This window comes from Pundamilia nyererei, unplaced genomic scaffold (assembly GCF_000239375.1).
Source record: "Pundamilia nyererei isolate P.nyererei 1_Seehausen unplaced genomic scaffold, PunNye1.0 scaffold00049, whole genome shotgun sequence".
NCBI lineage: Eukaryota > Metazoa > Chordata > Actinopteri > Cichliformes > Cichlidae > Pundamilia > Pundamilia nyererei.
In genome coordinates this window covers 1,781,854-1,803,166 of record NW_005187450.1, presented here as the reverse complement: position 1 = coordinate 1,803,166, position 21,313 = coordinate 1,781,854, and the positions used below count along the sequence as shown (strand labels likewise).

The 21,313-nt window shown below is 38.0% G+C and overlaps 2 protein-coding genes across 5 annotated transcripts in view; both read left to right on the top strand.

The window, feature by feature from the left end:
• On the top strand, positions 1 to 8,315 carry edn3b (endothelin 3b). Its single transcript, XM_013910801.1, has 4 exons — positions 1 to 368; positions 497 to 701; positions 3,667 to 3,819; positions 5,612 to 8,315. Exons 1-4 carry the CDS (start codon positions 299 to 301, stop codon positions 5,664 to 5,666), a joined length of 483 nt encoding a protein of 160 aa, XP_013766255.1. The 5' UTR covers positions 1 to 298; the 3' UTR covers positions 5,667 to 8,315.
• An 11,001-nt stretch (positions 8,316 to 19,316) lies between these two features.
• The window catches only part of LOC102199659 (band 4.1-like protein 1), a 47,996-nt gene continuing 45,999 nt past the window's right edge, over positions 19,317 to 21,313 (top strand). For all 4 annotated transcript variants that reach the window (XR_001290373.1, XM_013910829.1, XM_013910828.1 and 1 more), the window contains exon 1: positions 19,317 to 19,626. The gene's annotated coding sequence lies outside the window, so the exon portion shown is untranslated. The remainder of the gene's footprint in view (positions 19,627 to 21,313) is intronic.

The window sequence follows — 21,313 nt, the reverse complement described above, 5'->3', positions numbered from 1 at the left end:
TTCAAGGGTTTGTTCCTCGCCTCGCTCCAAAGACCGCACTTGTTTTGCGACTGCGGCAGTCTGAAGCTTGGATTAGAATAAACACGTTCCCTTCACCTCAGTGTAAAAATTGCAGGTGCAGGATTTACGGGATGAAGTCATTAGAATGAAAGACGACGTCCTCCGACACTTGTTTTTTCATCTGCGGACCACATGAACTGCACACGGACACGCGCCAAAGTTAATGGATCGATGATGGTTGGAGATTAATTTGCTTCCTCGTCAGGCGTTTGCTTTATTTTGTGGAATATATTGAGACATGGCAAAGATGCTGTCCATCCTCGCAAGAGTCGTGCTTTTCAAGATACTGGCAGTTATTGTCTTGCAAGGTAGGCAATAAGATATATTTATTTTTTAAGGTTGTTTATGAATGCACTCAGTACCTTTTTTATTTATGAAGAACTTCTGATTTAGCTGTTTACTATTATTTTTTATTGTTTTGTTTTTTTAAACATAGCTGCTTCTAATAACGGTATCTTGGCGTCCCGCGCCATGGTCCAATTGGACTCAAAGGTGTCTGGCTCCCGGGGTTCCGCTGACTCACAGCTGTCTGAGACAACAGAAGCAAAGTCCAGACAAAAGCGCTGCACCTGCTATTCCTACAAGGATAAAGAGTGCGTCTACTACTGCCACTTGGATATCATCTGGATCAACACCCCCGAGTAAGGCACGCTTTATTAAGTTCAATCCGCTTTTGTGCAAGAATCCCAGAGGTTGCACAACGTCTCCTCGTTTGTCAGGAGTTATAAGAAGTAGCAATTTAGAGTCTTTCAGACGAAGATTGGCACGTGGCTTTTTTTGCAACTGAAATAGGAGCCGTGCACTAGAGGCACCACACATTGCAGTTACACCCAGTTACCCACCCCGAGGCACCAGATTCAAGTGATGGCAGGCCCAACAGATTGCCAGTGTTCCTGCAAGAGTTTGGAATCAGGCAGGTGGAGGATTTACCAAAGTTAGTGCATTTATTGTGTTTTCCGGGCACGCCATGAGTCATAGCCTAAGTCTGTCTATTGATAAAATGCAATGACAGATTTCTTCATTGCGCTGGCTGAAATGGTTTGACAGATATATTTAGGATTGGGTAGTAACAGATTATGTGGGAACAATTAAGTAAGTATTGTTACATCTTTAATGATTATTTGATTCTATGTTAATTAAGTTATGTATTTAGCTTTATATAGCTATAGCCTTTACTATTGCTATTAACTGGTGAAAAACACTTGATAAGAGGTGTTTCTTAGACAAGTTGTCAAAGTTATGGCAGGAGAAAAAAAGGAGTCGAGTTGATGTTTGCTGTCAGCAGCAAACATCTCAACTACAAATACAAAAAGGGGCAGTCTAAGATGCTATACGTCTACCAAGGATTTGGTTTAGTTTCAGATTATTTTTTTTTTGTTGAAAAAATCTGACGTGAAGACAATGGTGTAAAGCAGACCTTCCCTAAGTGTGGGGCCCGCCCCCTAGAGGGGGCGCAGAGCCATTGCAGGGGGAGCGCGGCATGAAAAGGGAAACAACAAAACAACGCTTGGACACTGCTAGCACGGGGCGCCCACACAAACGCAAAGCAGGAGATGAAGCATCGCTGAATATGTTTCCAAACCAACTTCATTCTAAGCCAAAGACTAGAAAATATGGTGAAGCATATCTTCTCTTTGGTTTCACCTGCACAAGTGCCAAGGTAGGTCTCCCCTGCAGAATTGGTTTTCCCTGCCTCGAGAGCATGCGCTGGGCTCTTCAAATCACGGACAAACAGGATCCCACATTCTTGATTTTTAGTTCACAAACACTTGTTGTAATAAATACCTACTCCTGACATTTTGGCGATATTAGCTCTTTATACAGTAAAGTTACAGTGGGATACAAATAATATCAGGCCGTACCTGCCACGATTTGTTCCTTCGGTTCAAATCATGGACAAACAGTATCCCACAGTTGTTCATGTTTTTAAACCCATTTTGCACAGAGAGGCATTTTTTGAAAAATGTATTGATAGCAATGTTGAATATTATTACACAGGACAAAAAAACAACTACAAAAAAAGTTTGGGAACCACTGGTGTAAAGTGTCTGATCTCGCAACAGTATCAAATTCTGCACATCAAATTCAGATTTCCTTTTAAGTTAGGCCAAGCACCACATTTAGTAAGATTTTCATAACTTTTTATAACTTTTAAATAATCCTGCTCAGGAACGGACAAACAGTCAAACCAATCTAGTCACAAATCCTCTTTGGCTGAAGTCTTACAGATAAATATTCTTCTCAGTTAGTTAGCTGGCTTTTTATTTCCAGCTATAGGACTCATCATCTAACTTGTGGCTGCCACTTGCAGTTTGAGTTCAGCTAAAGATCTGTAAAGTAAGGTAAAGGCAGATGCCCAAACACCTGCCAAAGTTCTAAAACCTTTTTGTTATGTCAGTTTCTCCTATAGTGGGTGTGTCCTTACACACGCACACACACAAAGGTGAAAATAATACCAGTAACTCTATTGCAGCAAGTATTAGGTGCATTATGTGCGTGTTGAAAACTTGTTCTTACATGGTTGGAGCACTGCACTGAAACAGAAGATTCCCAAAAGGATTCGATGCTTTTGAAACAAAAACATAGCAAACCCTTAGTTAGAGGAGAAATCCCAAATGTTCCATCCTTTTGTTCTTGCTTACAAGACTAACTTTGAAGTATTTGTGTGTACAAGTTTGATCAAAAAGATCCTACACATTGTAAGAGTGTTTAAAGTAAAGCTTTCCTCAAATCCCTTCTTTCACTTTGGAATAACTGCCCCAGCTGACAACAGCATTTCGCTACATTGAGCGTGATCTCTGACTCACAGCCCCGACTTTAGATTGAACAGGTATTAGGTTCAAATGCATTTCACCCTGAAGTTAATTACACAGGCTGAAGTTCCAGTGGAAAAAGACACAGTAAAGGCAGCCCAGCAAGATGCCAGTAACACTGTAGGTACTCAGTCAGTTATAAGCAGCAGGCAGTCTGACATAATCTGTCAAATCTACAAAAGAAAGGCTTTTATCTGTCAATTCAATGAATCTTTTATTTGTCATACAGAAATGCCCAGACAATAAAATGTTGACATTGTCAGCAGACCCCCCCCCCCCCCCTTCCCCAGAACCTCGTAGGTCCTAAAGATATAAAGGCCTCTATATAGATCCTTATTTTTCACAGAATCAATCACACATGGTTGAAAAGAGATGAGTGGAAAGAGAAAGAAAAGAAGTGATGCCTACCTGGCACTTGGAATCTAAATGTTATCCAGATGCGAGGATTAGGGCCAGAATAGACAATATGGTGATGGATGCTGACATTATAAATGTGATATATCGAAGTCATATGTCAGGTTTGTTTTTTATTCAGTTTCACTGACCTTTCTGGCTGCATTTTCCATTGTCAAAAGAACAAATGTTCCCTGGTTCACTGGAGAACATAAAAATGTAGTTGTTTAAAAATTGCTTTAAAATGAATAATTAAAACTTAAAACAAATTTTTTTCTGCGTAGGGTTTGAGCACTGACAGTGTGAAGGTCCTGATGTATCTGCTCCATTTATTATTTTTGCTTTGTTTTGCTCATCTGTTGCTAAATGCTGAAAAAAGGCCTCTCTCTGTCCTTCTAAGGCGCACTGTGCCGTACGGAATGTCGAACTACAGAGGACGTCAGCGAAAACGACGTGGTGTTCAGCCGTCCCAACACGAGGGGGCAGAGACACCGCGCTGCCGTTGTGTTGTGACCGATGCAGACCCGGAGTGTCGTGATTTTTGTCTGTCAAGGTCAGTCTGATTATTTCTGTAAAAATGATATTGAGACAATCCTTTTTCTCTCTCTACTTTTGTGAATTTTGATTGCATCCATAAATGAGCCTAAAGAGTGACAGAAGTAAACCTTGTGCTGACAAGAGGCTTATAATAAATTTAACATGAACTTCAGAAAATGCCTAGACAGAAATGTTGACATTGTCAGCAGTTCTACTTTCTGACAAGCCAGATCCTGCACTTGAATTACTCTGGTTTATCTGTACGGTGCTGCCTTTAGAGCCCACAGGACAAAAAATATGTCCGCACAGTTGCTTTGGACAGCTGTGCTATTCTCACATGGACACAGTTTGAGAAAAACACCCAGACTTTTCGCTTCGTGTAAAATATGTTTTCAGCAATGGCTTGCACTACCTAACAAGAAAACCAGTATTGAGTTAGGTTCTTCTAGGTGGACATCTTCTAGCATGTTGGCAAGGTGGTTAGCACAGCTGCCTCACAGCAAAAAGGCCCTGGGCTTAACTCCACCCTCTGACTGGGGCCTTTCTGTGTGGAGTTTGCATGTTCTCCCCATGTCTGTGTGGGATATCTATGGGTTCTCCGACGTGCAATTATTGGAGTTAGGTTAACTGGGAATTCGAAATTGATCCTAGATGTGAATGTGAGTAGTTGTCAGTCTCTCTGTGTTAGAGATTGGCGACGTGTCCAGGTGTACCCCGCCTCTCACGCTATGACACCTCCAGCCCCCTCCAGGCTCCAGCCCCCCTCTCAACCCTGAATTAGATGGAAGAAAATCGATGGATGGTTCCTCTAGAGCAGTGGTGTGACTGGTACTTCTTTTCTTATAAATATAACTGATAGGCACATCGTCTAGCCTGTTATCAGACAGAATAGGTAACTTTTTCTTGCAGTGGTTCGTCATTGACATTTAATTTATTTTGGGCTTACCTTACGTTTGTTTTTTACGTAGTGATAGAAATCGATTTTCTCCTGCTGATGATTCAAGACCAGCTAACACAATTTCAAGTCAGCTCTGATGAATAGCAGTTTGTTCAATAGCTGTGCGGAAAACATCCTATGATAAATCACTGGGCGAAAAGCCTGAACTTCAGCAGCATGCAGCACTTTAAATCGCCACATAAGTGCAGGGTAATAGCTGTTCATAAGTTTCGTAGGCTGCACAAACAAGTGCTATCAGCTGCTTCTTGGAACTACCCGTAATTGTTAGGGAGCTGAAATTTCCTTCAGTTTGACAAGCCTGGACAGTCAAAAGTTAACTTTCAAGCATGAGGGAGGTTCTCATACTGAAAGGAAAATGCTGTGACATTTACAAATCTAAATTAGGATTGTAGTGGGCCACCACAAATCCAGAGCAAGCACTTTTCTCTAACAAACTGTAGCTTGAATAGATTCCTGGTGTTTAAATATGCTGTGATCAATGGACAGTGTGCTAATTTATAAAATAGACACAAAACATATACACAAGTGTTTGACTCTTCCTACTTATTTTAAGCAGAAACTTGTAGTATATTTTTAGTAAATTGGGCATTTGTTTAAAATGGGAAGAAAGAGGTTGGTGAATAAATCTGTCAAGTATCTGATTTTACTGTACTGTGTGCTTCTGGATACAGCACATTTGTCTAAATAAGGGCAATTTGTATTACTGTATAATCCCACACTGGGGACCATGAAGTGAAGCCACAATGACACAGTCTCTTTTGAGTCTCCTAACTTTATGGATCTGCAGCACTGAATTGCAATATTTGCTTCTTCAGTATTACTAATTTAGTCTGATATGTTCTCTTCAAAGCTCCATACAGATCCTCCCAACCCGAAGTCGTCATAAAATTCCTGGACTTGGATGACAGTTTGATGCACCTCCATCTTGTTCTCTTCTTCTTGGGTGAATGGACCCTTCATTTCTTTCCGTTTGGCACTTTGCCTTCCCAGGTACGCACAGGGAAAGAACTTTGGAGTTTAACACTGCCGACATTCCTCAGCATCATAACTCTTGGAGCAAGTTGGTTTCAAGAACTCAGAAACTTCAGCAAATGTGATACAGACCGCGGAGCCTATCCCCTTTCGATCCCATCTGAGAGCCTCATGAGGAGAACTTTAACCACAGCATACTAGCTGGTGACCTTTTGTTATGCAAAGCTCGTTTAGACCCACCCTTTGCGTTCATATGTAGTTTTATGAACTGCCTTTGACTCAGTCTTTAAAAATAATGAGATCATATCAATGTATATAGGAAGACGGAGGCATTTTTGCAAAAATGCTGTAGAGGGAAAAGCGCCAGGAGGAGCTATGTAAAGCAGGGTGAAGCCATGATATTTTGATGTTTTGCATGGAGAATACCACTTGTGTTATGAGGCATATTACTGAGTTTTGGTTTATAATATTATGTAGCCTGTATGGAGGGCATTTAATTATATTATTTGTTAAAACCATTATTGATGTTCATCAAGCTTTCATCTCAGTTCCACAGCAAACTCAGATTAATAGCAACTTCAGAGCCAGTGAACTGCTTTATGGTGTATAGCTAGGATTCATGTAAAAAACAACTATGCGATGCATCTTATTATATCATTACCCTTCAGCTGAGCAATAAATACATTTATTCAGTGTCCTCTAACAGATTCTGAGCAAGCAAACTTTGCTTATTTATTCTCTAAAATGTTTGCACCTTTCAGAATTTAGAGTAAAAGTAACAAAAATATTCTCACAGCAGAAAAACTGCGGTTAGTATAAACTAAAGCCAAGTCAGATTACGCAGACTGCTCTAGAAAATCAAACAGGAAAATTACAGGAGTAAATGTTAGTGTCTGTTGCTTAATTTATGGAGTTTAAAATGAGGAAGCTCTAATAATTGACTTATATTAGGCCCTCGAGCTTAAACTAGCATTACAGTGTTTTTCACATATTTCATGTGTAGTCACAGGTTCAGGAATGCAGCTCCTAAATTAAACTTGTCACAATTGGCATCTCTGTGCAAGAAAGATAAGAAAAAGGATGAGAGGCCGTGAACATTAAGCAATGTGATAATATTGATTGTGGGGAAAAAAGTAGTATTGTTACACTTAAAGAGCTACTTTTTAATGTGAGGAGAACAAGACCGTGTCTATAGTTTTATAGTTTAGTTTTGTTAAAGAATCCAGTGTTGATATGTAACATATTGGATGCACAGAGTCAAAACTATGCATACATTTTCCAAATTACACATAGACTTTCAAAAATCTCCTCACTTTGTGTTGTATGTACAGTGTGTGAGTGTGTGTGAATTGTATTTACATTTAAAAGCTCGTATTCCCATTCCTTAATCAACCGTTAAACATAGCAGGTCAATAAAAAACAGTATGACAAAACATCATTAACACTGGCAGTAGCAGTGGTTTATTATAGAGATGAAATAACTTTTCTTCCTGTAAGACTGGTAACTTTATATAATCTGTTAGCCAGTAATAGTGACTATTTTCATGCTATTTACTTGTTGTACGCTTTTTATTAAAACAGGTGTGACTCTTAATCTTTGGACAAGATTTCAGGAGATATGAGGAGCAGTAAACAGAGTCATTTACATGTAAATCCTTTCAGTTATATAAGTGAACCTTTTTATATGGTGTGACAAAATTTCGCACTTCTTTTTCACCATTATGTAAATCCTGCTTTTTCTTTAAATTCTCTTTCTGTGTATTTGGTCCTCACACCATACAAATACTTCATTACACACATACAACTGCCTCAGACTGCGTAAATGTACAATAAGTACCCAGACCCGGTGAAGTGAAATTCTTTCATCAGAAATGGAGCTTCTCTGGTCTAGAAAAGTGGTTTGATGTGGGGAAGTACTGAGAACAGCACAGCTGAGTAGCCTCAGGGTTTATTGTCTGTTTATTGTCTGCACAAGGTCAATCACAGTGCTTTAACTCTTTTCACCAAAAATTACTCACTCGTAGCGATCACATGTGCTGAGTTGAATTTATGATATCTACGCTGTAGCCCAACTCATGTTCAGATTGTGAGATGGGAACTGCCGCCACATGTATACAAATATTTTATCTCTCTAAGCCAGTCCACCATTGTACAGTATTTAATACATTTAAAATCTAAAACTTGATATTATTAATTATACAAGTTTCATTACCTGCTTTTTTCCCTTGTGCTAAAAAAAAGATGAGCAATAAATAAAGCGAATACCAGGAGTTACAAAGTTTTTCAGCAGATACTGTGAGAAGCTGATATAAGCTTTCTTTCAATCTTGATATCTTGAAATAACAAAGTTATCCAGATAATAGGATAATGTCCTTGTAATCTATGCAAAAGAAAATATTTCTCCATGTGATCACGAGATAATTTTCTAATTAATTTGAGTCTTTCTTTTCTCAAGAACAGGAGGAAAATGTCTTTTCATTATAAGAAAACATGTTGGCTATCCTGAGATTGTGAGATAATTTGCCTTGTGATAACATATTTTTAAAAATCGCGACCATGGTCACTTTTTGCTGTTGTTGTTGTTTTTACATTTTTGTTTTACATTTTATCCATTAAGGCATTATTTTGTGTGAAATTTCTATCACACAACACCTTTCCCTTGTAGACAGACTGAGGTCATATGGACCCTCTGAAACACTAATACCACCTATCGTCTTGGAATGTCACTCTAAGTCCACCCTAAATAAGCCTACCCTGGAGCCTCAGTGTAAACCTACAGTGAGCAAGGTCTTATTCCCACAGTATACCATGGGAAATATTTCCGAGCAGACATCCTGACTATTTAACAGCAGGTCCAGGGCCCCTGTGTGGTTTACAGTTTGCTGTTTGTGTTCTGGCTCATTAAATAAATGAGCCCGGTGTGTCGTAGAGTGAACTTACCGGTCCTAATCACTGATAATAAAGATTGCTCCTTTCACAACAGATTATCCAGATATGATAAAATCATCAGGATGTTTAATTACATTTATTGTTTGTTTATGTTCAATTTATTTTGATCATGTAAACAACATACAGAAGCTCATTAAGGAAAGAAAAGAAAAAAGAAATGCTTCACAAAACGCACGTCAATATTGCTTCACCTATTCTGATTCAGTTACATGTAGAAAAGTACGGCATCTTATCAAATATGATATGATAATTATGATATTATGTTGCTCAAATGCACACTAACTGAGTCTAATGGAGCCCACCTTCCACATCGAACATGATATTTGTTGTCATTTTACAGTTGTTTGTAAACAAAATGTAATGTATTGTGATGTGAATATGCATTAAAGTCTTTTATGCTTTGATTAAATAATAACCAGCTTTTTAAAATGCTGTTATTTCATTGTTCATGAGACGACAGCATATTTATTATTATTATTATAATAGTAATAATGTTATGAGCAGGCACCATTTGGATGCCAACATCGGTATATCAGAGTATTTCAACTGCTGCTGAAAAATGAATTATTAATGCCAGAGGTCAAAGGAGAATAACCAGACTGTGTTAAGCTGTAAAAAAGGCAACAGTAACTCAAATCAACACTTGTTACAAGGTATGCAGAAGAGCACAACACAATACAACACTGCTACAGCAGCAGAATGGCACCAGGTGCCATTTTTGTCAGCTAAGATTGGGAAACGGAGCCACAATTCAAATGGGATCATTGAAATTGGACTGAAAAACCTTGGACAAACATTGCCTGGCCTGATGAGTCTCACTTAAAGGTGCAACATTCAGATGGTAGGGTCAGAATTTGGTGTAAACAACATGAAAGCATGGATCTTTTTTTGGCATACTTTGAACTCCTTAGTACCAACTGAGCATTGTTTAAATGCCAAGCCTAGTGAGCTTGTTGTTGACCATGTTCATCCCTTTCACTGTACTCAAATGACCCCCACAGTCTCACACATGGCTCAGTCCAACAGAGCATCTATGGGATATGTTGGAATGAGGGACTGGCATCATGGATGTACAGCCAACAGATCTGCATCCACTGTGTGATGCTATCATTTTAACATGGGCCAAAATCTCTGAGGAATGTTTCCAGCACCTTGTTGAATCTATGCCATGAAGAATGAAAGCAGTTCTGAAGGCAAAAAGGGTGTTCAACCCAGTCCTAGCAACGTGTAACAAAGGAAGTATCTGAATGTATTTGTGTAATTAAAAAAAGCACGTATAATATTTTAAAAAATGACGAAATGCTTCTCTACTTTCCAGAGCAAGTTTAAAACTACATTCTTTCTTGATACTTCACACTGAGGGGGCTTTATTTCTTTATTTCTTTTATTTCTTTATTTTTTAAAGTTTTTTGCGTTCCACTTAAACCTCAACCTGATGTTTCTAGATCTGAAAAATCACTCTAAGATGAAGCCAGCATAAAAGAGGTTGAAGCCAAAGTGTGAAACATTTGGAATCAATTCCTTGATTTATGATGAAGTGGTCTACTGAATCATGCCTGACATAAAGGCCTCCTGGCATGTTTATGAGTCACACTGTATTCCAAATGATACTTATAAGGTATTGGGGTTCTAAAGATTGTAAGTCATCTCTGTAAACCGGTACAAAGCTCAGCGCTTACAAAGTTCTTATGTGACACCTGAAATTTAACTCAGAGTTTTAAACTTTCATCAAGTATTTGTATGTTTTTTGTTTGACCCCTTTAAAATATCTAAACATTGATTGAATTCATCCTGTGAAAAATGAATTAAAAGCAGAAGATAAAATTGTGAATCTAATGTTATTGCTATGTGCCAGTTTAGTTTTGTTGTTAATCATAAATAAAATAATAAAAAAAATGTACAAGACATAAAATTAAATGATAATAATATAATAATACATGTGGCATGCAATTAAAAGCAGTTACCTAACTATATATATGTATGCATATAAAAATTCATATGAAATAACCTTTGGCTTTTGCAGTCACCAGATCCTAAGCTAAAAGGACAGCTGTGGGAGATTTTAATCGCCCTCGTCATCACCAATATTAAAACACCAAGTGCAGGAATATGTTTTGTTCAGTGGATTTTTGCTAAGGTCCAATGAAGCTTTTCTGTAGAGACATGGTGCAGCCAACACCTCAACGCCGCAACTTAACTTTAATTTCTATATAAAAATAAAAAAAATCGATTGTGATTCTCCAGTTGTTTTAAAGACCACTGAGTACTAACAGCCAACATTTTCTGTGTGTCTGACCTTTTGTCGCGCACTTTTTTGCTAATGTGAACTGTGAACTTTAATCTTGTTCCATAACATGCAACTGTACATTATGGATGGTAAATACATACATAACACTGGGGAACAAAGTCAGTCAGGCCTTTACAACAAAGGTTTGTGTTTCAACTTGAAAGACAAGGGGAACATTACCATGCTGCAGACAACCAGTACCTGCAATTTATTTGCACTGCGGAAATCAGAAGTTAAAATACAAAGAACAAAAAGCAACAACCCAAAGCATTTAAATACTTTTTATTTACCCTTTTTCTATCTTTGAGTGTACATTTAAGCTCCTTTAAACAACATCTGGCCAGTTAGGGGACAGAGAGATTCATGGCCTATAAGCAGTCATTTCCCTATTAAAATATTAAAACTGAGCAATGTGTTATTAATCTAGAACAAGGACAAATATCTTCACAAAATGGCACTGTCCATGAAATCTAACTACAAGCGAAATAATTCAGAGCAGCTGCAGCGACATCAGACCTTAGTATTTTAGTTAGCTTTATTGTTTTGGTTTACTGCCTCCGCAGCAGTGTAAAAATAACAAATTTAGGGAAGAAGCTCTAAAAATGTAGACTGTCTGCCCAGCGCCAAACTGCAGGATATTAGCAGAGAGCCAAGTGAACATATTAAAGCGTAGCATCTGAATAACAATGAATTTATTAATATGTAAGATCCAGCTGTGGTGCAAATCTACACTAAAGAGAATGTCTTTAAACAACTGGCAGTAAACTGAAACCAGCACTTGATTTACTTAAAGAGAACATACATCACACATACAGAATATGATCTCCAGCCCAAACCTCTTGGTATTCAAGGATGAGGAAGTTTTTCTCATACGTCTTAAGAAAAATATACTGCTACCCAGAGGGCATGATTATGTAGAATTTTCCTTTCTTTTTTAAACCGCAAGGTAAATCATGGGAGGAAAAGTCTTTCATAACATTTGACTTCTTATGCAGCTGAGAGTCAAATCTCACCTCGAGGAAGAAAGTAACATGCAAACACTGGTTTGTTCTACTGAGGAATGTGAGGAGTGTTCCCAATTGAACTGTTGTTCCCAGTGGATGACCTCAACATTCAACTGTTGCTTTAGTAACATTATTATAAACAAACTAATGAAGCAATCCGTTGTTTGGTGATTAAACCTGTTTTGTACATGTATAGTTAGCTTATATGCTAACTACAGTTTTTCTGGCGTTTTTGTTCAAATTGAAAAGTTTCCTAAATAAATAAACTTACTTCTGGTTGTGTCAAATATGAGAAATCTTTATTTTATCAATTTGAGTGGGCTCAAGCTCACCTAGGGAAGGCTGATGTATAATAAAATCTTGCGCTTTGTAGTCCTGATCAATTAGATTGTGTGTGTGTGCTTCACTGAACTTCTCATAAATTGACTTTTATTATATTTCTAAATACTTGTTGTTAAAAAAATAATAAAAGGAATATTTCCAAAGAACTGCTTTGCAGCCTGCTGTTAAATAAATTGTCTTCTGTTTTCCAAATTATTAGTCGATGTCACAGAAGAGAAAGTGTCTGTTGTGTGAAAGAGAAATGGGCACAACAGAAGCAGCAGGAGTCTTCAGTCTGTTCACTTTAGTGTGGATTTGTTTATTTAACCATGGACGTTAAACTGCACTATTGAACAATGAAGTTAATTATCTTTCAGAAATACCATCGATTTTGGTCCTTTCTGTGTTTTTTATTTTCACTTTTTGCTTTCGGATTAAATAAAATGCGCTCTGATCAGTGATCACTGCAGATACTTGCAGAACTTACATAACTGAAGCAAGCATCTCATTAATTGGCCTAAATAACACCTCAAATTGAAAACATGTTTATTAGCTTGAGTAAAAATGCTAAATGTTTGTACCTGTAAAAAAGCAGGCCGCTTTGGAGGATGATTACTTTCTCATTTATCAGAATAAAGCTGTCTGTCAGAGCTTTATTTGATGATGTGCCCACAGGGAGCCAAGAAATGCAGTGTATGAGTACAGGCTGTAGCACCACACCAGGTGCACGTAGATGTAATTATGTGTGAAGATTCCTTCAGGAATTTAATAACATGAATGAACAAACTATTGGCCTCTGGGCTTGATTACTGCTCCCCTCTGACAACTCAATTTTTAGAACACGACATTTTACGATATAGAGTTAACACCTACAGTACTGATCGGAGAAATGATTGTTCCATTTCACTGATCCCCATTTTCATTCCAATGTGGTTAATTTCATAGGGGTTTTCACAATTTTGTCAAAGAATGATAACTATAATTATTGCAGAGAAAGACTTTATTTTTTATTTATTTTTACTGTTTTTCTTAATAAAAGCCAAAAGCGGCGAGCTGGCTGCAGACCTGCAGTTTTCACTCTGAGTGACATTGATGGGACATACTGAGTACTGTATGTGGTTATGTGCAAATGCACATTAAGTGCAGTAAAAATGATGTGGCCTGTAATTTTAGCCTCAAGGGTTTATTTCTGCTTTCAACACCTTTGGAAATTTGCAACATTAATCATTTAGTTAATGCACTTGCAGTAGCGTCATACTTTTCTGTGTGGGTTTTCTCGGGATTTAGTGCAAACTCATTGCCCTGGTCCCTCACGAACCTCTTCATGCCTCCCCACAACTTTTACGATGAATTAAAACTAATTTAATAAAGTACATTTATCCAAGTTTTAAAGCCTAATGCGAGTGCTGTACTTTAGGCTTGCACAATAATTTTCAATTTGGCTAACTTTTTACATTAGCTTTACAACATTTCATATGGAAATATTGCACTTGTTACTTAACTGTATTAATATTTGAGCAGTATATTTTGTAATATACTACTTGGGATTGATTCTACATATAGCTGAATCCATCTTGATCGACTACAGTAGCTACACATTAATCCATCACAAGCAATTGCCAGACATGGTTAGAGTGCATGACTGGGTTGGTATTGGTAACATACCTATATGTGCATTACTAATGATGACACATGCATGATTGATTTGTTTGTCTTTTGAATTTTTGAGTCAGACTTTATATTGGCACCTACAGTCAAGCCTCAAGGATGAATTTTCCCATCAGAAGTGAAGTGATTATGTGCAGCTGTGTATTGCACATCAAAACGTTTCACACTTCTTGACATCAAGATTACCAACTTGACTGATTTGAACTTGTCACATAGTTTCCAAGCTGTCTATCCGTGACACAACAACAACATCATTCCATGGCGCAGTGGAGCAATTTGGCTTTTTCTTCCTTCTTTGCTGTGTAAACCTGAGCAACAGTGATCAAACCAAATGGCAGATTTATGCTTCTCCAGACAATACAGATGTTTGTCTGCAGCGTGATATGGTAAGGTTGTTGCAGCTTGCAGATCGGTTTAAATGAACACCTTCCAGATCTCAATAACAGGTTGTGTGTCAAAGCCCCGGGATGTTTGAGCCATACTGAGCATTCTAACACGCTGATGTTTAGCAGGTATAATGTTTTCCACGTTTACCAAAGAGAGACCCTATAGATGGATGGGTTAAAAAAAAGCAGAACAAATCATTTCCCCTAATTATTGTAATTACAAAGTTATTGTGTCATTTCATTGACATGTTAGAGTCAAACATTTTTAATAGAGAGCAGTTTGGAAACTTCCAAACTGGAGAAAACTGCCACCAAAAGTCCTTTTTAAATGTGATATTTGGGTTTTTGTCATATAAATTAATGTCTGAATAACACATGAACAAACTCCCCACAGAGACAACATAGAAACACTACTAAAGTTTGCAGGGTCATAGTACAAGAAGCAGCTGTTTTAAGTTAAAGGGGTTTAAATAAAAATAAGTATTTTATGATTTTACACATTTTTATTGAAAAGCACCATTTAATCACATTTAAATCAAAAGCTAATAAAATTTAAACTTCCCAAGTTGATTTCTTACATAAAGACAATTATTATTATTTTAATTATATGTTTATGTACATAAATAGTTCTAATATAATTAAACATACAAAAATGTGCATGAATTTCCCCAAACAGTATTTTAGAATACTTGGAAAGCAAACACAATACCAAAGCCCAGAATCTCAATGATGATCAGTACATGAAAAAAACAACAAAACAAAACAAAAAAAACAACAACACTAGTTTACTTTTAAAGCTTGTAAAAGCATGTTTGCTTTTAAACAAGAGATGCTGACAGAAATCTTCTCAGTGTTTATTTGGTCACAAGTCAAACAAACTGCAGACAAACAAAAAATCATGACAACCATCTCACTGTATAAAACCTTATTTATTACTGTGTCCAGCAATGAGCTAGATTTAGATCATATTAAAGAAAACAAGAGCTTTGTTATTTCTGGGTTATAGAAAATCAATTAAATCCTTTTTTTCCTTTCAGTGTTTGAAGGCAGTGATCAAAGCTGAACAAGATGAAGACAGAATGAGTGGAAGAGTTAGTGCAACTTCCCTTTTCACTCGATATGTGTAAACCACAGCAACCAAGATTGTAAATTCACTCACCATTGTGGATCGGCAGAGAGATGAGGAGAATAAGCTCATGACTCTCACACCCACGGGGAATTTTATGGGAACAGCAATGCCCTGTGCACCTGCGCTAGAGTTTTGCTTTTATTCCTTCATAACCATTTTCTTTTTTAGTTCACCCAGAATCTAGCAAAGCAGAAAAAGACACTCTGTAAATGCAAAAATGTTTAAAAAACAGTGATGTTACAGTCTTTTTTCTTCTTCTTCTTTTTTGTACAAGGTGTAGCCTGCAGAGCTGTCTGATTTGACTTAAAACATCTGGAGGCCAAGGACGTGCCTCACAGAGGACGGTGGAAGGTACACTGACTTTGATGTTTACAGTTAACAGCTAATTAGATCCAGGCAAGAAACTTGGCTGCCCGTCATTGCCTAAATATTATTTCTCTGTCTCTTGTAATTTTCTGCAGTGCCGTCACTTTCATACTATCCCATAAAACAGAAATGCCATGTCAAGCATTCGTGGCCCGACAGCAAAGCAACGTTAATTTTTAGTTTTTTACATTAGTAATGAAAAAACGAATCTTGTAGACTAATTTTTCATTCATGTTAAAAATTTTGTCAACAACCAAATAAAAAAATGGGAATGTAATGATCTAATAGCGGCCACTGTATTTTCACTTGAGTCAATGTTAACATATGGAGAATATAGGCATGCACCACTTCAGTATATTTAAATTATTTGTTTTTTTTTAAAGAATGCATGCTGGGGAAAAATCAGTTTGTGAAGTTCTTTGGAAAGTATGAAAAAAGGAGTGCACTTAATTTAGTTTCATGGCTTTACTGTGATTTTGTTCACCTCTTCTTCAGGATCTTTCAGATGGCTTCTCATCCTGTTTCCTTCCCATGCTGCAGAAAACAATATGCAAGGGTACTAACAATGGTAAAGAATACACACCAGACAGACTTTTAGGTGAAGACCAGCTGTGTCCAAAACTCAGCATTGCTTCAAGCAACCATACATTTTGATTCACCCACCAAATGCCTTATCACAAATAATTTATCTTCCAGCGTTTTCAGATGCCAACACATGCCAAGCAGCTGCTTCTCACACTTACTTTAATTGCTGCATTCCTGAACTATCTCAATCCCTGTCATTGAGGCTGAATGTGAGGACTGCTCTGTGGTTACGTGACACAGTTGAAATTTCCCATTTTCTGGTCTAGTTATTTATCAAATCCTCACTTGGGTCAAACTTGGCAAAGAGCACGGATTCAAGGCTATTTCTGCTCAAGATGTTTTCAGTAACATGTTGTAGGAACAGCAGATGTTTGGAGCACTGCGAGCCTAAGCTGAATCCTCCTTTCTGTTACCACATTACTTCAATAAACTAAAAAAGGAAGAAAACATTTGTTATTGTAGTAGCAGTTTCAGAGTTATATGAGGACATTTATATTAGCTTAATCCATAAATGCTTATTAAAGAGTTTATGATGTATTATTCAGCATGTATACAAATACTTATGTAATCAGCCTTTGAGCTTACATGTACAGTTCATATGTATGACCTGAGAAAGCCCTTTAACAAAAAAAATGGCCCTCAGTAGAAGCACATTATTGCCAAAATGGAGCCATATGGGAATGAGCCATAGTGTAGTCTTTTTTTGTTTGTAATTTAACCTTTTAAATTACTGGCAATTCACTGTGGGATTGTCCCCTGTGAGATACATGAGTCTGAGAGCTCTGGAGAAAGAAAGAAAAAAAACCCCCACTAGAATAATCGCTGGCTCCTGTTTTTAACTTATTTTCATTTCAGGGTCTACTGTCACCAGTAGGTCAATGCAGCAGTGACAGGAACTTAAATTGCAGTACAATGAAAATAAAAGTTATGTTAAAAATGTATTTGCTTTAATTAACAGAGAAAAAGGAAGTTAAATTAATAAAGTGGGATATTGGCCCATAATCATTTTTTATATTACTAAAATACAATAAATGTTTCCATTTGTCGGTTTATTGAATTACATGGATAATGCAACTTTTATAATGTGAAGACAGACATGTGCAGTTATTATATTAATACTGGTTGGAAAGTGTGTATTTACAAGATTGCAAGAAACATTTTGAGGTTTACATTTTTGTTTGCAGTTTTTTCTTTGAAGAAAAATATACTGAGCTGTGTGTATTATATTTTCACAAAAGAAACTCGTAAAGTTGGCTGCCTAATATTAAAACAATCCAGTAAATATATAATACATATAACTGTACAGGGACATGGTCATGAAAGGATTTTATATTTCTCATTTATACCTTTTGATTTGTCAATCAGGGAATATGACAGCTTCAATAAAGGAATGTTGGGACGCGGTAACTTCCAGAGAAAACGGTGAGTAAGAGTGCGCAACCAGGCCATTAAAGCATGGTACATGCCAGAATACGTGTGGTTTTACAGAAAAACTGCAGGTGCAGAGCAAATGAAATAGTTTTAGGAGTTTGATCTGTTTTAAATGCACCTTGTTTAAAGGGGAGCATTTAAATTTTTATAGTAAATTCCAAAAATTGTGGCGGCTGTGACAAGAGTAAAGCTGGTAAATGACTGCCACCAAGTGGAGGAATATTATCCTAACCACTCTGCATGACTTAAGCTTATTATAAAGACAGTTAAATAATCCTCTGATAGCCAATAAATGTTGATGCGGGTACTTGGTCACTGTAGAGACCACAGACTAACTTGGCAATAAAGCATCAAGACATATCCTATAGCATTAGTTTTTCCTCCAGAAATCTTACCCCTCCTTTATGCATATCCTGTAACCAACTGAAGCAGACCCAGCGAAGCGTGAAAGGAATTGATTTTCCTGTATGCATATTTGCATTTCAACAGAACACACTTGTGCATGAAGCCAAAGAGGGCGTTCAGCACAGAAGGTTCCTATGACTCACCATTGCAATACATCACCCACAGAGCCTCCATCCATTCAGCATAGTGCTTGCTTTGCACAGAACAGTGTGGCAGTTTTTACTTAACCTTGTGAGATATGGGCTTTGAAAAACTCCTGAATATAAAATAATATGAGGGGTTAAACCTTGTCACATATGTTTGTAATTGTATCATGCAAAGATTAAGGGAGCTGTATTTGCAGGTAATGATGAAAAGGGAAAGGCAGCTCTCTTCAGTGGAATGACGCCTGCCAGAGAAAATTCTGGGATCATCTTGTGAAGTTTGCTTCCCATCAGTATTGCCTTTACACTTAACCTGATCTCAAACTAATCTTAACACAGTGGCTGAAACAGAGGCGCCCTCTGATGGGCCACAGAGTCACTGCAGATTGGGCGTGGACGACCAGCATAAAAACGCTAAGTCCAATTAAGTCGAACGAATATGATTTTTGAAAGGAAACAGCAGCATTTACTATGTTACTGACTTTGAACAATATTCAACTTGGTTTCTTTTTCTTTATTATTATTATTATTATTATTATTATTATTATCTGTTATTGACTTATTTAAAAAACAAAACAAAACTGGAGGGCTTGGGCCATTAACTTTTTTCAGCTGCTGAAGGGAAGAATTGAATCCGTTTCTTATTAAGCCTAAACTGACCCATAGTGTTGGTATTTCCAGCTTTTAAGTGATCGTTAAGTGTGATAACATATGACTAGACAACACGCATATAATTCCTCCCTATAATGCAGTAAGCATCTATATTAACTGCACTCAATTCTTTTATAATCTTCCAAATTTACTAATGGCTTTTGTAATTTATTAGATTACCGTGAAATTAGGCTATAGAATTAATTCTTTTCCAACCAGCAGCCCCCCACCCCCCCATTACTGAGCCTTACAGCGGGATAAGATGACCCGAAAACCAGTAAAGCAAGTGATAAGACACGCTGCGTGTCACGAGCAGAGCGGTCCTCACATTACGCACGACGTTAGGAGTTCCCTTGCTTACACCGCCTCTCCTCTGTCCTCCTAGCCGTTCCGACTGCTAGCCATCCCTGCCGGCTTGTGCCTATCTTCCGTCCCAGCCTGCAGGGCTGCATCTCCCGAGGCAGAGAAAAAGGCTCTCCGGGGCGGTGGCGGCGTCCGTCTTCCAGTTCCCTTCATCTCAATGATCAGAATCTGGGCTGAAGCCTGACACCCAGCTCTGACAGGACAGGTATGCATGTTTATTTGTTTGTCTCATACGACGCGGATGACAGCGGAACAGGTGCATGCTGCATTTACCGGGTATTACGAAGTGACATTGGAGGCGAGAAGCATCACACACACCGGTGATTATAGCTTTGCGCGAATACGCGTCCTGCATGCTCCGTAAAGACACTGCTTTTGTTCCTCAAGTGTCATGGGCGGATGAAGAGGGTGTTGCCACATTAGCCTTAATACGACCAATATGGTCGGCAGGCTGGTTTAATAAGCTGCATGGAATGAGGGCACCCTTTATTCCATGCATATCAAGGCCCAGCAAGAAGCAAGTGCACCTTTATCGGCTTACTGAATCATATAACGTCTGGTCAGCTCCCTCGCTAAAAACATACAACCCACGTACAATTGTTCAGACCTATTCTTGGAAATGCCGGTGTGTGTGTGTGAGAGAGAGGATTATTATTTCTCTATGTCTATGGAGCTAACAGCTGATGCTCAAGATAATGAGCTAATTGAAGTGTATTGTCGCGGGTGTGGCAGAGGGGGCAGGCGTGGGCGCCGAGGCAAGGGAAAGGTCTCCTGAATATGTCAACTGCACTGTTTAAAAGTGGGCTATTTAATGAAAATGCTCGGAAAGTAGAAGGACGGCAGTTGTTACTTTTTTCGATTGAAACGGCACCTTTATAACAATGAATAAAGAAAAAGGGTGCAAAGTGGCACTGATTCAAATTGCGTTTTCAGAAAAAGGCAACAGGTGTAGGGGGTAATTGTCCATTTTTATGCCATTATTTTGAAAATTTGGGTTTTAAAATTTGCTCACTTTCGCAAGGTGAATCTGTAAACTGCACATCAGAGCTAAAGATTGATTAAAACAATGAGTTATTACATCACCCCTCCCCCTTCCCGTCTCCTTTTCATAGAGAACTTAATAGCTCAGCTGCTACAGTAAAAGTTTGCCAAGCAGAGGAACAACAAAGAGAATTCACCGAGGCAAACAGTAAAAAAGAAAGGAAAGCAAAATACACACAAAAACATAAAATAACCACAACGCAAGCTTTATTTTAACACTTCCAAAAAGTTATCATCATAAGTAATGCCTCCTTCTGTTCACCCACATACTCAAACAGACTGCCAGTCCTTGTGTCTCTGGCTTGTGTGCAGCCACACCGCAGGCTACAGTATCTCCGAGACTCAGAATTTCAGAAACTGAGAAGGCAGAATGAAGAAGGGGGGAAAAATAGATCTAAAATCCATCCATCTGTCCATCACACCTCTGTCCCTTCATGCATCCTCCAATCTCATTTTCCTTTCACCTGATCCACTTTTGGTCTCCCTGGTGCATATAACAATCGTAACTATACGCAGTCATAGTGGTGCTCCTCGCGTCCCTCATTTAGAGCAATGCCTCTTTGTGTAGATGTATGTTTAGGTGAACACTTACAGGAAAAAAATATTGAATAACTGTTATATAGGTTTTTGTCATGGTGCTGCTAGAAGTTTGACTGCAAGCAGTACAGTAAGAGAATTACATGGTACATTTTCCACAGAGCAACTTCCTCTAATGTGTGACAGGTAGCAGATATTCAAGCCAACTCCTAAACTAAGAGTGTGAGACTTGCAAGGTTATATGCAAGTCTCACACTTTCTGGTTAATGTGCAGCTTCTGTGCAGTCTGTCACCAATCAATACACACACACACA

Bases quoted from the DNA above. Each gene is read 5' to 3' on its own strand.
- edn3b (XM_013910801.1), top strand. From the start codon at position 299: ATGGCAAAGATGCTGTCCATCCTCGCAAGAGTCGTGCTTTTCAAGATA. The intron at 702-3,666 runs GTAAGGCACGCT...TGTCCTTCTAAG, and splicing joins ATCTGGATCAACACCCCCGA to GCGCACTGTGCCGTACGGAA. The intron at 3,820-5,611 runs GTCAGTCTGATT...TTCTCTTCAAAG, and splicing joins CGTGATTTTTGTCTGTCAAG to CTCCATACAGATCCTCCCAA.